General features: G+C 38.1%; 1 protein-coding gene across 5 annotated transcripts in view; it reads left to right on the top strand.

Annotated features, from left to right (window-relative positions):
• The window catches only part of ANO10 (anoctamin 10), a 245,265-nt gene that overhangs the window by 83,209 nt on the left and 145,616 nt on the right, over positions 1–16,440 (top strand). The window contains exon 12 of one of the 5 annotated variants that reach the window (XM_046003010.1): positions 989–1,055. The exons of 3 other annotated variants lie outside the window; for them this stretch is intronic. In XM_046003010.1, coding sequence (XP_045858966.1) covers positions 989–1,027 — 39 coding nt within the window. In that variant the 3' untranslated portion in view covers positions 1,028–1,055. Of the gene's footprint in view, positions 1–985; positions 1,056–16,440 lie in introns of all 5 variants that reach the window. One more of the 5 variants, XM_046003008.1, reaches the window with a different exon arrangement.

The raw sequence follows: 16,440 nt of genomic DNA, 5'->3' as shown, positions 1-16,440 counted from the left end.
GCTTGATCCCAGGACCCTGAGATCATGACCTGAGAGGTTCAACCCACTGAGCCACCCAGGCGCCCCTGTGAAATGTTTTTAATGAATCAGTGTAGTCATGTATGGTGGTGGTTTTCCCAGTGAATATACAGTTAGTGGGAATTATTCAAGAATTAATTTTAACTTTATAATTAAAGACTTAGATGTATTTTGGGGAGGTATATCAACAAAACCCTTAGGAAGAACATTAAAATGGTTTATAAGAAAAGGTGAGCTTAACTAGGCAGTAAGACACTGTGGTTTAGAACATGGCCCCTGGGGTCAAATCCTGGCTCCACCATTGATAAGCTATCTGTCTTCGAAAGAGTTTAGTACCTACAATTATTATGAGGATTAAATGTATAAATACCCATGGCATGCTTACTACAGGGCCTGGCGAGATTAAGTATTCAGTATTTGTCAGTTGTTTGTTTTAGGAAGACAATCTCTTCTCATAGAAGTCTCTTTAATAACTGAAAGGTCTGATTAAACTCTGAGAATTTAACTAAAAGGCTTGATTGGTAAGAAAACCACAACCATTATTCTTCTGGTACCACGTGCTGCGTCAGCATGTATTGGGCTCCTAGGGAGGTTTTTGACCTTTGGATTAGGGTACTTTTGAATGGAATTGTTAAACTGCGTTTTTCCCTTCCCCCTTTTGTTTCCTTTATTTCTGTGATAATCATGGGAATTTTCTGGTCTTTCTGTACGCTGGCACCCTCTTCATTTTTTTATCCAAATGAAACATTGCTTTATGTTCTTTTAAAGGTGTTGGAATAATTGAAGATAGTCAAGGCAAATTCTTTCACTGAAAATGTAGGTGTTGGGTGCTTAAACTATGCCAGGTATTACCAAGATACAGCCCTGGCTTTAGCAGTGCTTACAGACAGAACCCTCCAGGAGGTGGATCAATGATAGAAGGCCTGCTTTCCGGCCTCCCCAGGTGACCCCCTCCCTTCCCTCCCAGCAGTGCCTGGACTGGTGCAGGTGCTCCCAGCCCGCTTGGTGAGAGCCAGTGAAGATGTCTGCTCACTGAAGTAAGTGCTCACCAAGAGGCATTTTGTTTCCCAATCTACGTATGGCATTCTTGTTACTGTAATTGGCATAATTTCATTAAGTGGAATGAAAACTGATGAAATGTGTGTGCTAAAACAGAGAGAGCCATCATTTCTATGAAAACCTTTGGAAAGACTCCATAAAGACAAATTATTATCAGATTGGATAAAGATGAGGCAATTATAAAAGATTAGGGACAAATCATAAAAACATGGAAAGCTTCCAGGTTCTGTTTTCACTTTGCTCCACATGTGTCTTTAAGTTTTCATTCTTCTTTAAAGGAAACAATCCTGATGATCTTCAACATTGTCTCATGGGTGTTATTTGTGTATGGAAGACTGTGGAACTCTATCCCTGGGTCCTATCCAAAGAAAAGGTCTTGGCCCTACATTAAAATCTTTGCAAATAAATGTACATTTAAATGGTTGCTGAAATAAAACATGAAAGATAGGCATTTTTATGATTCCTCATTTCAGCTACTTTGTTGAATAACTGGTCTCAGGTATGGCATCTTTATAAATGAGATTCTTCTGTCCTTGGGGAGTGTGGAATTAGGGGTCTGGCTTATAAATTTGTCAGTTGGTGGGAAATACTTGTTTTGTTGAAGAACCCAGTTTAATAACCCATTTCCTTTAGGAAACCTCCCCCATTAACAATATCCCAAGCTCAAAATGTTGTGTTAGTGTTCGAGGTCAGTTCCCACTTTAAGAAACACTTCGCTGCATTTTGCTTTGGAATTTTGTTTCAAAAATTGGGTCAGGCTTGAATTTTCACTTTCTTAGCATTATAGATACATTAATTGGATTGATACCTTGATTGGATTGGGTGAAAATTAATTGATTTTGATACATTAATTGATATATTAATTGGATTGGGTGAAATGGTATCAGTTTGACCAGTGTATAATTTTCCGTTATATTTGTTATAATTGTTTTTTTGTTTTGTCGTCACTTCTGTTTTCCTTCTGCCTCACCTTTACTCTCTAGCTTAAAAGTTTCAGAAGGCTTTAGTTTCTTTTATAGTCCCCCAAGGTGCTGTGTTGCAAATACTGGATTAAATTAGAAGCCATGTGAGAGTGTTTATTTATAGATTCTGAGGTGCTTATAAATGTAAGATGTTAATATTACTGCTGTCATTTCTTCGTAATTAATAAAACATGTTCTCAGTCCCATTATATTATGTTATATGTTACTAAAAATCAACTATTTCCAAAGAGGTTAAAAACTATGAAAGGGAAAACTTCCTACATGCTTTAGTTAAAAGCCCTTACGTTCCAACTGAAGGAATAGAAATGCCATGTTTCACAAACACGTGTGTATATATGTGTGTGTGAGTGTGTGTCTGTGTGTGAGAGATACAATATGCCTAATCAGAGCCTTGTAGACCACGGGTCTCCTCTGACAGCCGGGGTGTAAGGAGGAAGATGAGCTGCAGAGTGTAGGGATGTGATCATCCCCGTGCTGCTGTCACTGGGCCCCAGCTGTAACTATTTCTACAAATGCGAGCAAGGTTGTAGTGCTTCCATTTCAGGTTCATTGTAGCACGTCACGGGGAAACACGTTCATCTGAGTGAACGACTAAGTCTGTAATGTGGTCACTGGCACAAAAGAACTCAGGTTGAGGGAGTATTTCACAGCAAAAAGGTGGTGGAATTGGAGCAGAAAGAATACCATTGGTTGATATTCTTTTATAGTCATCAGTTGTAGAAGCGCAACTCCAAGGGGAAGGAGCAGCTCTGTGGTAAGTCAACAGCATCCTTCCACTGAGGGTTTAGGAAGGAGATATAAACAAGGCTATGGGGAGGGCTCGTTGCGTTGTCTTCTCTCTGTTGTGAGATTTGTCCTATGCATCCATTCTAAATTTTGGACATTTAAATTTACTGCAGGGTGATTGCCACGGATTGGGAATAAGGTGTGTGTTTGATTACAAGGGTACAGCACAAGGACAGTTTTTGGAATGATGGACTTCTTCTGTATCTTGATTATGATGATGGTTTCACACCTCACTGCATTTGTAAAAATTGAAGAGCTTTATGAGTGATTTTTACTCTGTGTAAATTTAAAAATGAATTTTATTTTATTCTATTTTTTTAAACAATTTATTTATTTGACAGAGAGGGACACAGTGAGAGAGGGAACACAAGCAGAGAGAGAGGGAGAAGCAGGCTTCCTACCGAGCAGAGAACCTGATGTGCGGCTTGATCCCAGGACTCTGGGATCATGACCTGAGCTGAAGGCAGATGCTTAATGACTGAGCCACCCAGGCACCCCTAAAAATGAATTTTAAAATGTATAAAACTTTATTGAAAAACATGCTTTGGAAAATCTTTTGCCTGTGGCTCAGGGTATGTTTGCAAGATGGAAGAAATGATTTTTTTCCCCAAGATTTTATTCATTTATTTGACAGAGAGAGAGAGAGAGAGAGAGAGCAAATGAGACAGAGAGAGAGCACTAGCAGGAGGGAGGAGTAGGGGGAGGGGGAGAAGCAGACTCCCCACTGAGCAGGGAGCCTGATTCCAGGTTCCTGAGATCATGACCTGAGCCGAAGGCAGACTGAGCTACCCAGGTGCCCCAGTGATTTTTTTCTCCCAAACTAACTGAGAATGAAATTACCCGATACCAGTTAATCTAAAATTTGATTTTGTATAGCAAGTGGCTTTTTTCAAGCTCCGAGTAAGATTTTAGAATAGAATTTTCATAGATTCTGCTAAAGGGAACATGCTAAAGATGTATTGGGTTTTCCATTCTTCAGTTTCTCATAATGCCTGTCAACATTAAAGGAGCTGCTCATGCAGAGTACTGTTTTGCTAATGGGGGAAAATTAATGAGGTGAGCCATAGTTCAGACATCTGAGAATTCACTGATCATGCATAAGAACAAAAATGAGCCACTGTTTTATATTTTGTTGCTTTCAGAATGTGAGCCATGTACATAAATGCTGATAGTTATATGGAAAGTAATATGGTATTGCTGTTAAGTTTTCAAAGGCACAAGATATTTGCCTTTGTGCTCATTTTGCTCATGTGCTTCTAGAATCATCAGGGCATGGGCAATAGCCAGTAGCACACTGGGAGTGATCGAGAGAGAATTTCAGTGTTCTAATGAGAGAGGGAGTGAGGTTGATGTCTACTGGTGGAGTCATCAAAAACCATAAGGTTGTGTTTGGTAATTTTTAAGTAAATAATTTCAAACTAAAAGAAACATTTTAAACAATTTGGAACATTACATTTGTTCATGAGTTTGACATTTTAGGGACTGTTTCAATAGTTCTAAGTTAAAAGCTGTTTAAGGGTTTAACCTAAAGAATATTTTCTTTTAGATATAAAAGACCAAATAGTATGTAATTGTGATCTAACCGAAAATTGGTTTATCAATTGGGTAACAAATACTTGAGTACTTACTTGTAGTTTTTATGCTTTAAAATAAGGGTCAGAAAAAAAAATAAAATAAGGGTCAGTGACCTTTCAAATAGGGTGCTAAACCCTGTTCATTCATTCCTTTGGAAGAGAGAGGTTTATAATCTGAAGTCCCGAGGAGGGTCTTATCTCGAACCCTGATTAACTGATACAGTTCTTAAGTCACATATTAGCTGAGGTTAATGGAATTTGCATTTTGGGGATTTTTTTTTTTTCCCTGTTGTCTTGGTCAGAACATCACTAAAACTTGCTGTCAGTGGTACTCACCATAGTTCATGGTGCTGCCCTCCGTATGGCTCCCACTGTTTGTGGTAGTTTGCAGAAAGATAAGGAGCTCATTCTAAAATGTAAATCAGCAGGCTGCTTCCTTCATTGCAAATGTGTAGATATGGAAAGCAATGTCAGCTGAACTCTGAGCATCGTTCCTGAGAGATGATGTGCATTCTGGCACAAGTCTTGGAGTCTGATGGTATTGTTTGATACAGTTGCATTTTTTGTTGTTAGCTGATACAATGGAAATTACAAAGGGTATTTTCTTACAGAAATAATGATCCTCTTTATGTAAATGTTTTAATTTATTCTGTGAATGTAGTGCATTTACATGGCTCAAACTTGAAAGATTCAAAAATGCAGTGATAAAATCCCTCTACTTCTATCTCTCAGTCAATAAATTTCCTTTCCTGGGGGTAGTTAATGTACTAGGATCCTTACATCTGCTTCCTGGGATAGTTAATGTGCAGATAAACAAATATATATGAGAATAATGATTTATGAGCAGAATTTAGTGGATTCATTTTACATCTAGTTGTTTAGTACAAATAATGCTGTCAGTAATTTTTTAAAAGTTTGTGTAAATTTTTTATGTCCTATGTGAGATGACCTCTCATGTTGTTGAGCTTTAGAATTGATGACTTGAGTGGTATTTTACAAGGCAGTTTTGACCTTTCCAGGATAACAGAAATTCATGTGTTGTGAGTAGATGATGGGTTGAAAGATAATGAATGACTGGTGTGCTTGTAATTTTAGGTTTGGATCTGTTTCACCTAAGGTTAGGAAAAACAAAAGCTGCTCATTAATAACATATATTTTGTCCTCCTTGTCATCAGGGATAGTACTAAGATTGGGTTGGGGCCCAAGCAAAGGAGCAGTCTATCTGTGTATTTGTCCTAATTTTTTAATAAGAGTGAATTTCTTTAAAACCGCTTCTGAGGCCAAAGCTTTTTTAAGCAGATAATCGTGCAACTCTGGGAAGAGAATCAATTGCAACAGTGTCATTCAACAAAACTGCCCTGGGTTAGGGAGTTTTTGAAGTTGTCTTTTTAAAAAATAAGCTTCATAAAATTTAAATAAATGTGAAATAGGGTAAATTCTTTGACCCTGAAATTCTACTTGAAATAATTTATCCTCAATAGAGAAAATTTAGGATGGGGTAGTTTGGGCTAATGATACAGTTCTCTGGATGGACTTGGAGTTTTCAGCCCGTTTCTCACTCTCATTTACTACTGTGTTTCTCTTTCTCAATAGCCCTTCACATCCTTTGGCTTTCTTCTCAGTGCCACTTCTCACTGTCATCCTCTGAAATGTATCACCACCTCTTTTCTGCTGACAACCCCTACTTTAGGCTTCTTTGTTGTTGGAGTTTTCTCTGACTGCTTCCTTGATGTGTCCTGGCCTAGGAGCACCAGAGATTTACTGAGTCCCTTCTGGGCTTGGCATAGAGGCCACAAAGGCAGAGAGAAAAGGGAACATCTGTCTGGTATGGAACAGAACAATTAAATCCCTAATCAGAGAATGATGTCTTTGGAGCATGGCACACATTTTGTGTGAATTCTTGCTAGGACTGAGAAAGGAACTGAGCATGCATAAACTTTACCCTATCACTGTGTCCTTGAATCTTTGGGTGGGTGATCCTTGGATGCTTTGGAGGGATTGTTTTGGTTGTTCTGTTTTGTTTTAGTCTTTCACGGGAAAAAAAACATTAAAATAAAGTGAATTAAAATTAATTTTCTTTTGAGTGACTATAAAGACATAGCATGAGGGATTTTGGAGGTTGATGGAACTGTTCAGTACTCAAAATATGGTGGTTCAGTACTCAAAATATGGTAACTTTTGTAGCAACATGAACAGGACTGGAAGAGATTATGCTGAGCGAAATAAGTCAAGCAGAGAGAGTCAAGTATTATATGGTCTCACTTATTTGTGGAGCATAACAAAGAACATGGAGGACATGGGGAGATGGAGAGGAGAAGGAGTTGAGGGAAACTGGAAGGGAAGATGAACCATGAGAGACTATGGACTCTGAAAAACAACCAGAGGGTTTTGAAGGGGCGGGGGGTGGGAGGTTGAGGAACCAGTTGGTGGGTAATAGGGAGGGCACGTACTGCATGGAGCACTGGGTGTGGTGCAAAAACAATGAATACTGTTACGCTGAAAATTTAAAAAAAAATTTTTTTTTAAATATGGTGGTGGTCATGCAAATCTATTCATTTGTTGAAATTCATGCAACTACACACAAAAATGTCAACTTTATTATATGATATAAAATAAAATTTAAAAACAAAATAATTTGAACAATTTAGTGTACCCTGCAAATAGTGGTACATCTGTGGATGTCATTTATTAAGGAATTACTATTATACTGGATGAACTGTTATATGGCCCCATTATAAATATTGGGATTTCCAATAACATTTTTTCCCAGTCTACAGCTACTTCTCCCACCTTTTACACACCTGCCTGTATTTTCATATTTAATAAAAAATCAGTTCTAAATTGAATGAAGATAGCCAGTCAGGGATGTTAGCTGATAGTTTCATTTGTTTTTTTCTAAACCCTTAAGAAGAATTTTGAGCCAGTTTGTATAGGAAGTTAAGCAACAGCAAGGCATTTGCAACCGTGAAAGCATCAGTTACTATTGCATCTTTAGAGAGAGAGAGAGACACCTCGTCCCTTTGACTATCAGACCTTTAGTCTCCTCTTTGCATTATTAATATTGCTGTGGGAGTTACTGAGACTTTAATCCAGGCTGCCTATGATTCTGCTCTTCTTGCTGGAAAGAAACAATTGACGTCACACATGGGGCTGCCAGAGGATTGATAGGGTACCAGTTGAGGATATATTCATGGTGGCTCTCAGTGAGGAGAATCTCTATTTAGTGGGCAAAACATCACTGGATTTGACAATGCTTTTGGCTCTCTGATTATGGTTTTAATTACCACCTAAGACCCAGAACTGTGAGATCACGTGTTGTAGAATATTTTTTATTTCAAGACCTGCTGTTAGTATTTTTAAAGCAATTACAAAGCAGAAATATAATATGGTAACTTTGTTTCGTACTTTAAAACATTAATGCAGGGGCACCTGGGTGGCTCAGTGGATTAAGACACTGCCTTCGGCTCAGGTCATGATCTCAGGGTCCTGGGATCGAGCCCCGCGTCGGGCTCTCTGCTCCGCAGGGAGCCTGCTTCCTCCTCTCTCTCTGCCTGCCTCTCTGCCTAGTTGTGATTTCTCTCTGTTAAATAAATAAAATATTTAAAAAAAAAAAACATTAATGCAAGAAAACTCTGCCATAGACATCAGAAAGAAGATAATTTTTTAAGATTTTATTTATTTATTTGAGAGAGAGGGCATGTGTATGTGGGTGGGGAAGGGGCAGAGAAGGGGGAGACAGACAAACAGACTCAGCCTGAGCAGAGCCCAAGGTGGGGCCCCATTCAAGCTGAAATCAAGAGTCGGATGCTTAACGGACGGAGCCACCCAGGTACCCCAGAAAGAAGACATTTTTATCTGAATCATGAGAGACTCTTATTTTACCTTCATTCTTGTAAAACAATTTGGGAAATTAGAATAATCTATTAATCTTAAGATTAAAATCAAGTAGATCATGGTGAATTCTGTGGATAAAGAGTAAGCCAGGATTTGTCATTTTAAAGAAGGTTAAAAATATTTCTCCAAAGTAAAATGGAGTTTGCTTTTAGTTTTTTTTTTAGATTTTAATTATTTATTTAACACAGAGAGATCACAGTAGGCAGATAGGCAGGCAGAGAAAGAGGGGGAAGCAGCTCCCTGCTGAGCAAAGAGCCCGATGTGGGACTCGATCCCAGGACCCTGAGATCATGACCTGAGCCAAAGGCAGAGGCTTAACCCACTGAACCACCCAGGTGCCCCTGGAGTTTGCTTTTAAAATATATGTTGATTCTTGAGGATCTATTATTTTGCTGTGTCTTCAGAATAGCTGACTATTAAACAGTGTGTGAATGTAGTCAAAAGTTAGAATACCTAGGGGCGCCTGGGTGGCTCAGTGGGTTAAGCCGCTGCCTTCGGCTAAGGTCATGATTCCAGGGATCGAGTCCCGCATCGGGCTCTCTGCTCAGCGGCGAACCTGCTTCCCTCTCTCTCTCTCTGCCTGCCTCTCTGTCTACTTATGATCTCTGTCAAATAAATAAATAAAATCTTAAAAAAAAAAAAAGTTAGAATACCTATACTTGTGATCTTGGACTCCTTTTTTTTTTGTCTTCTTGCTTGGAGTTTATAATGGTATTGCACATACAGGTTTTACTTAAGAGAATGTTCAGATTTTTCCCTTTTAGATACATACATGCCATTTAAGTTTGAGACATTTTCTGTGACTTGACATAAGATCAGGCATTTAAATGTTCTACAGGTGCTTGAGAATAAAATAGGCCCTTTATTATACTCATGTAATGTTATCAGTGTCTGTATCTGTATTTAAGCTCCACCATTGTAAACATGTTGTTCAGGTCTCCTAAATTATTACTTTTTGTCCACTCATCTTTATTTTTTTATTTTTAAAGATTTTTATTTATTTGACACACAGAGAGAGAGAGAGAAAGGGAGGGAGGGAGAGAGATAGATCACAAGTAGGCAAAGCAGCAGGCAGAGAGAAAGCAGGCTCCCTGCTGAGCAGAGAGCCCGATGCCAGGCTTGATCCTAGGACCCTGAGATCATGACCTGAGATCATGACATGAGATGAAAGCAGAGGCTTAACCCACTGAGCCACCCAGGCGTCCCTCCACTCATCTTGATTTAAGAGTGGTAAAGTCTTCTATTAAATACTATGCTCCTATTACAAAGCATCTATTTAGTTTCTGGTTCGTGAATGTAATTACTATGTTACTTGATGCATAGAGATATGTAACTGCTGTATTTTCATTTTGAATTGTGACCTTTAACATTATAAAAATACTTTTCATTTTTAATGTTTTTTGACCTAATTTTGCTGTCTGATATTAGAATTATATCCCCTCCTTTCTATTTTTCTGTTTTTCTCTAGTATACCCTTATTTTTAACTTTCCTGAATCACTTTCATTGAGGTGTGTCTCTTGTCTATAGCATAAGATTTAGTTTTCTTCTGGAAGACAGTTTGAAGTATTTTACTTTTAATTGATGCCATTGTGTTTGGTCTCAACTTTGTTATGTTATTTTGTGTTATGTATTCTATGGTATTATATTTACTGTGCTTTCTCTCTATATGGTATATACTCTCTTTTTGTGAGGAGGTGTTTAGGAAGATTTGTTTTGTATCTTTATAGTTACGGCTATTTCAGTGTCCTTAATTATCTTTTTCTTTTTTTAGATTTCTACATTTGGTATGTCAGTTTTAAAAAACATCTTTGATTATGTATTATCTGTTTGACTTCGTTAATATATTTTCCTTTCTCCTCTCATTATTTCAGTTGTATTATTTCTACATTGTCAAAATATTCAGCATTTGCATGTGTCTTGTTTAGTCCTAGGAGACAGTTAAATCACTCTGGTGCTTGCCATACTCTGCCAAAGTTTACCTGTTTAGTCACCTCTTTTTTCATGAAACTTGTTCTCTAGTGCATTGTTTCTCCAACAATAAGGGGCATATGAATCCTTTGGACTTCTTGGAAAGCGCCTAGATTTTCATCCCTTACATACTCCCAAATGATGCTATTGCTGTGCCAATGAACCCTACTTTGAGTAGCAAAAGATTCCTCAAGAAGAGTTTTTAAGCTCTTGAATGTTTAAGACTATTCTTCTATAACATTAATGTTTGAAGGGCAATTTACTGTATAAAAAATATTTTGGTTCAATTTTCTTAAAATTTCTTGAAAATGCTACTTCAATGTTGCCTTGGTTTACTGCTGTCAAACTTTGATGTCAGTGTGACTTTTCTCTTTTTATGAGTGATTTGGTCATTTGCTTTGAGGCCTGAGGGTTTATGATTACATTTTAAATTTATCTTTAAAATATAATAGTTTTATAGGTAGGTATATGTCTCAAGAATTGACTGGTCCAGAACACAGATACACAGTGGGCCTTTTCAAATGTAGTTTTAGTTCTTCTTTTACTTCTGGGACATTTTCTTATCTTCTTATTATTCTCATTATATTTTTAAATATTAATTGCATTCTCTTGTTTTGTTTTTCTTCAGGGTCTTCAGATGTATGTAGGTTGGATCTTCTTTTCCTGTCTTCTGTAGCAATCATTTTATTTCACTTTGACATCTCTATTTTATTTTTGTCATCTTGGCTTTTCAGTCCTTTCTTTTCTTGTCCCTTATTTTCATTTCCATCTATTCTCCCTTGCTACTTCGGTTTAATCCTCATTTCTAAGATGATTTTGTCTTTTTCTTTAATTCTTTGCTGGGTTGTCATTCTCATTTCACATCTTCCTCTTTGTTGGTTTGTTTGGTATTTCTGTTCTGAGTTTTTAGATGTTTTACTTGGAGGTTTTCTTTCATATTTGCAAATGCTTACTTAAAATAATTTAATTCAGGTTTCAATCTTGAGTTATAACTTTCATAACTTAATTCAGGTTTAAATCTTGAGTTATAAGTTTCCTGTGGTTTCTATTTTGTTTTATTGGTCTTTTAAAATCATTTTAAAAAATTTTGTTGGTGAGCAAATCCTAAAACTGAAACCCATTAATTCTCAATGTCTGTTTTATATTCCTAGTAACTCTGTGCAGATGCTATTGCTGTTTTTATGTTCATTTTGAAATGAATGATTTTCCTGGGCTAGCTTTGCTATTTCAAGTTGGCAAGGGTGAGATTTACTCGATGGTTTTCTTAGCTCCCTAGTTCACAGTGCTCCCTTCTTCTGGTATGGCAAAAATGCTGTATCTTTTTTTTCCCCCTTTTTCTTTGGTTAAGTACTTTTTTTTTTTAATTGAGATACAATTGACATATAATATTACATCAATTTCAGGTGTATAACATAATAATTACATGTTGTGTGTATTGTGAAATGATCACTACAATTAGTCTAGTTAGCATCCAACACCATACAGTTACAAAATATTTTTTCTCAGGTGGGAACTTTTAAGATTTATCCTCTTAGCAGCTTTCAAATATTCAATACAGTGTTAAGTATAGTCACAACATTGTATGTTACTCTATGTTACATCCCCATGATTTATTTATTATATAACTGAAAGTTTGTACCTTTTGATGCTCTCACCCATTTTATAGGGACACTGAAGTTGGTTCCATATCTCAGCTGTTGTAAGTAATGCTGGGTGCATATGTCTTTTCAAACTAATGTTTTCCTTTTCTTCAAATATGTACCCAGAAGTAGAACTGCTGAATCATATGGTAGTTCTAGTTTTGATTTTTTGAGGTACCTCCATACTGTTTTCCACAGTGACTGCACCAATTAACATTCCCACCAACAGCACACCACAGGGGTTCTCTTTTCTCTGCAACCTTGCCAGCACTTGTCAGTTCTTGTCTCTTTAATAGTAGTCATTCTAACTGTTGTGAGGTAACATCTCATTGTGGTTTTGATTTGAAAAAAAAAAAAAAAAAAAGCCATTTCTTTAATGAGTACCTTCTTTGTGGTGAGAAGTGTGAGTATTGCTCTGGGTTGTACAGGACCATAATTTCTACCTTTTACTTTCTTCTTTCCAGTAATCACTAGCCTCTATTAGATACCTGATCCTTCTGTGTAATCCTTTCCCCCAGAAATGGTGCCTTCCTAAGACTATAATCTCTGGTTCTGCTCATTTTCAAGCTCTGTCCTTTGGATTTTCCAGGAAACCCTCTGATCCACCTGTCTCAGTCAAGTTTTCAGTAGTTACAGTGGAAATTTCTTTTCCTGTGGGTGATTTTATTTGTTGTCCAACACTCCTAGAACTCTGTTTCCCTCTCTACTTCTTCTTCTTCTTTTTTTTTTCCCCAAAGTTCCTGATTTGACTCCCCACATAGATATGGGCTCTAAAGCTGGTGTTACTGGATTTGGGTGTTGATTTCCCTATTTTCATGTAATCTGTCTCCTAGTTATGTTGTAGTCATGAATAATGGATACCTTCATTTGTTCTCTCCTTGTTGATCCCTTTGGTTTTGTTTGTTTGAGGATGTATTGAGCAGTTTGGATTTAGGTAGCTCCATTAACTATAAAAACCCAGAATTCTGTAATAGTATTTTTATCTGGAAACAAATGAGTTTATTTTGGTGTTTTCAGGCAGTTTTAATACACGATACTCATTTATGAACTAAAGAAGTATACTTCATCTTCTGTTTAGCTTATACCATATTTTATTTATATTACTTGGATTGTCATTATACTTATTCTAATGTATACCTAGTTCACTACAAAATCCATTCTTGTCAACATAATAGTAAACTCTAATATATTACCTATAAGGGGCATACTGGGCATGTTGTAATATTTTAATTGGATAAGAGGCATTTTGAAATTCAATTTTTATAAATACATAAGCATTGAACAAAATGTGAAAACTTTTCCCAGAAACTTGTTACATGTAGATCCTTGTAACTTTGCCCCACGACACTGAAGAACAGCATAGTGTGTGTGTGTGTGTGTGTGTGTGTGTGTGTGTGTTATATCTGTTGTATGTGCCAGCATGTGCCAGGTGAAGTCAGTCAAGTTTGAAATTATTTAGACCCTAAGAGAATTTTAAGGGACCTCTACTATTACTTCTTAAAGTAGGGCTGAAATAAGGATAAAGGTGGTATATCCTATAATATTTATAAGATGTTTTAAGTGATTATTAAAATTGTTTAGGGAGCTTGTTATTAAAGTGTCACATACATATGTGTACTGGTTATGGGTGTCAAGCTAAGTGGAGTTTCAAGAAGTGCACATATCCGTAAGACCTAGAACAACGTACCAGAAGTCCCTTCTTGCCCTTCCAGTCAGTGCTAACCAAAGTAACCATTTTCCTGACTTCTGTTGCCACTTAGTTTTGCCTCTTTTAAAATTTTGTATAGATTGTATCATATACTATGTTCTCTCAATATATTTTTTCAGTGATCTCAGTCTGTTGCAATTTTTTCCCAGCTGTGGTGCTTTTTAAACCGTTTTTTCCTCTGACGTGTTAATTAATCATTTCGTATCGCAGTGTTGATATGCATGCTGAAACTTCTGGTGGCTGGCAGCAAGCGGCAGTACCGCACAGACCTGCTGATTCAGCATTATACAAGTGATCATAAAGAGAGAATTTTGGGATTCTCAATCCCAAAATTGAGATTTGGAGAATCTCAATTCTCCAAATTGAGAATTTCCAGGGAGGAAATTCTCAAGATGATGGCTAATTAGAGAGATTAATAAAATATGGGTATAGTTAAAGATGTGGTGACAGAACAAGACAATTAGTATGTTGCTAATTCTGAAAGTGAGTCTAAAATGAGAAAGATAATTCTGCAGTCCATATGTTAGTCACACCCCTGACTAAAGAGATAAGTTGGCAGTCTTTTTTAAGCTTCCTCATTTTCATCATTTGATTGGTTTTAGTTCTCTCAATGTGCTGATTTCAATGACTTTTTTTACTTAATACTTTCTAAGTATATTATGTGATTATGCTGGAGTACATTGAATGTTGTCATTTGAAAATAGACGTGATCGCTCTGTTGGGAAACAAACAAATAAATCCAAAACAGTGAGATAATGTTGGCACGTCATAGCGGCAAGCATATCCTTGGATTTGGAGGGATTGGTTCCCAGGAAACCCGAGGTTTGAAGTGACCAGTCTCCATTAGAGTCCTCATAAATTGGTAGCATTTTAATATTGAAAACAGAGGAAGAATTTGCCGTGGAGAGGAGCAGATTTGGAAACTGGGCCTCTGCTGGTCCTCACTGCATCAGCCTCCCCGCCCCCACCCCACCCCCGCCAGTCAGGTTTATTTAGGAACTTAGGAAGAGGAGTGAAGAGAGACAAAGCATCTTTCTCTGCTTGATAATTGTACTTCCTTATGTTGCTTTCTCCTTGCTGAACATGGCCAGAGTGTTCTGTGGTGTTGTAGAAGCAAAGTGTAATGGCCTCTACCTGCCCCCTCCCCAAGGTTGATTGTGCTTGCTGCTCCTCTCCCCCAAGGCACAGTCAACCTGGCAGTTGCTTGGGGACTGTACCTTGTTCTGGATCCTGAGCAGAGGCAAGATTCATCCCTCGTCTCTTGGAGCTTCATCTAGTGTGGACACAGAGCACCAAGTAGTCACACAGAGAGATATAAAATGGCTGGAGTGTAGAGAAGAACTCAACCTCCTCAGGAGTCAGAGAGGTATTATTTTTGGGGAGGAGTGACCAGTCTCATGGAGCCTGGAGTGAGGGGTTAGGGACAGGATACTTTGGGCAGAGAAGAAGGTAGTCCTGCTGAAGGAGCGTGGAATCTCTGGGGGCAATTCTCTCTTTTAAAGCCCTCAGGCTCTCTACCATTTTCAGGATTGAAATCCAGATATAGTTTTGCAGTCCGTCTGTGAAATCATGCAGCTCTTCCCCACTGCTCTCCTTCCCACACTTTAATAACACCTAGCTCCTTGATGCTCCTCCAAAGGACTGAGCTCTTTCTTGCTTGGTAATTTAGGTCTGCTGCTTCCTCTGCTGAGAACCCTTGTCAGACATACTTAGCTTAAATTGCAAATTTGCAAATTGGTTTGCCTAAAGACATGGTGCAGTGAACATGAGTCATTCTTTTTGATCTCTGAGCATCTAACTCCCTTTTGTGTCCACAGAATCTCTGACCTTGGAAGACAGAACCACCCACCTCCACCCCCTCACTTAGCACCCAGGCAGCAGACAATGCTGGGTGCTCCCTTCCTAGCCTCCCTTACTGCTGGGGCATGGACATGGGCGCATGATCTGTATTCTGGCAGTCATAACCTTGCCACTGCAAACTTGGAACTGGAAGCTAGTGATCCCAGCAAGATGGTACTGTGCAGAATCCACTCCGATGAGGGACGCCGAGGCAGTGGCTATTGTCAGGGGGTTAGGTCTGTCTTGCAGCTGTGGCCCCAGCATCCTTATGAAATGAACTTGGTGCTTGATTCCGGACGCTGCTCCTGGCTGAGTGACTGCTAAACCTGGTTCTTTAGACTTTTTAGAGGTTATGCCAATTGCCTGATTTCCTTTGAACAAACCCCTTCTTTGTCCAAGTAAAATAAAATTGGGTGTTTGTAGCTTGCAAAGAAGAACCCTGCTTGACTCAAGTAGATTCTAACATTAGTACTTTCAAGAGCAGGGGCAGAATATAATTATCTATGTAACTGCCAGTACATGCCCCTCACGCATAAGAATTGTAGGAGTCTCTTACCCTGCAGGTAAGCGAGTAGTCACAATACTTATCAAGAGGAGCTTGTGCTACGTATATCAGTGATGTAACTCAAGTCACAAAGCTTTCCCAAGAAAAGAACACAAAAATATTGCTATGATAGTAAAGACGGTAAAAATGTGGGTATAGGAATAGCTGTGGGCCTTTTTATTACATTTTCTGTTGTTGGTAAAATATGAAAAACAACATTTGCCATTTTGACCATTTTAAGTGTACAGTGCAGTGACATTAATTATGTTCACTGTTTTGCACAGCCCTCACCATTAAGCATTAACTCTCCAGACTCCTTTCACCCAATCCCTCCTGACCTCTACCTTCTGTCTCTGTGAAGTTGTGTATTCTAGGTACTTTCCGTAAGTGAGTCATAGAATTGTTTGCCCTTTTCCGACTGCCTCC

The sequence above is a fragment of the Meles meles genome, chromosome 4, assembly GCF_922984935.1.
Source record: "Meles meles chromosome 4, mMelMel3.1 paternal haplotype, whole genome shotgun sequence".
Lineage (NCBI taxonomy): Eukaryota > Metazoa > Chordata > Mammalia > Carnivora > Mustelidae > Meles > Meles meles.
This window is presented reverse-complemented; position numbering and strand designations above follow the sequence as displayed.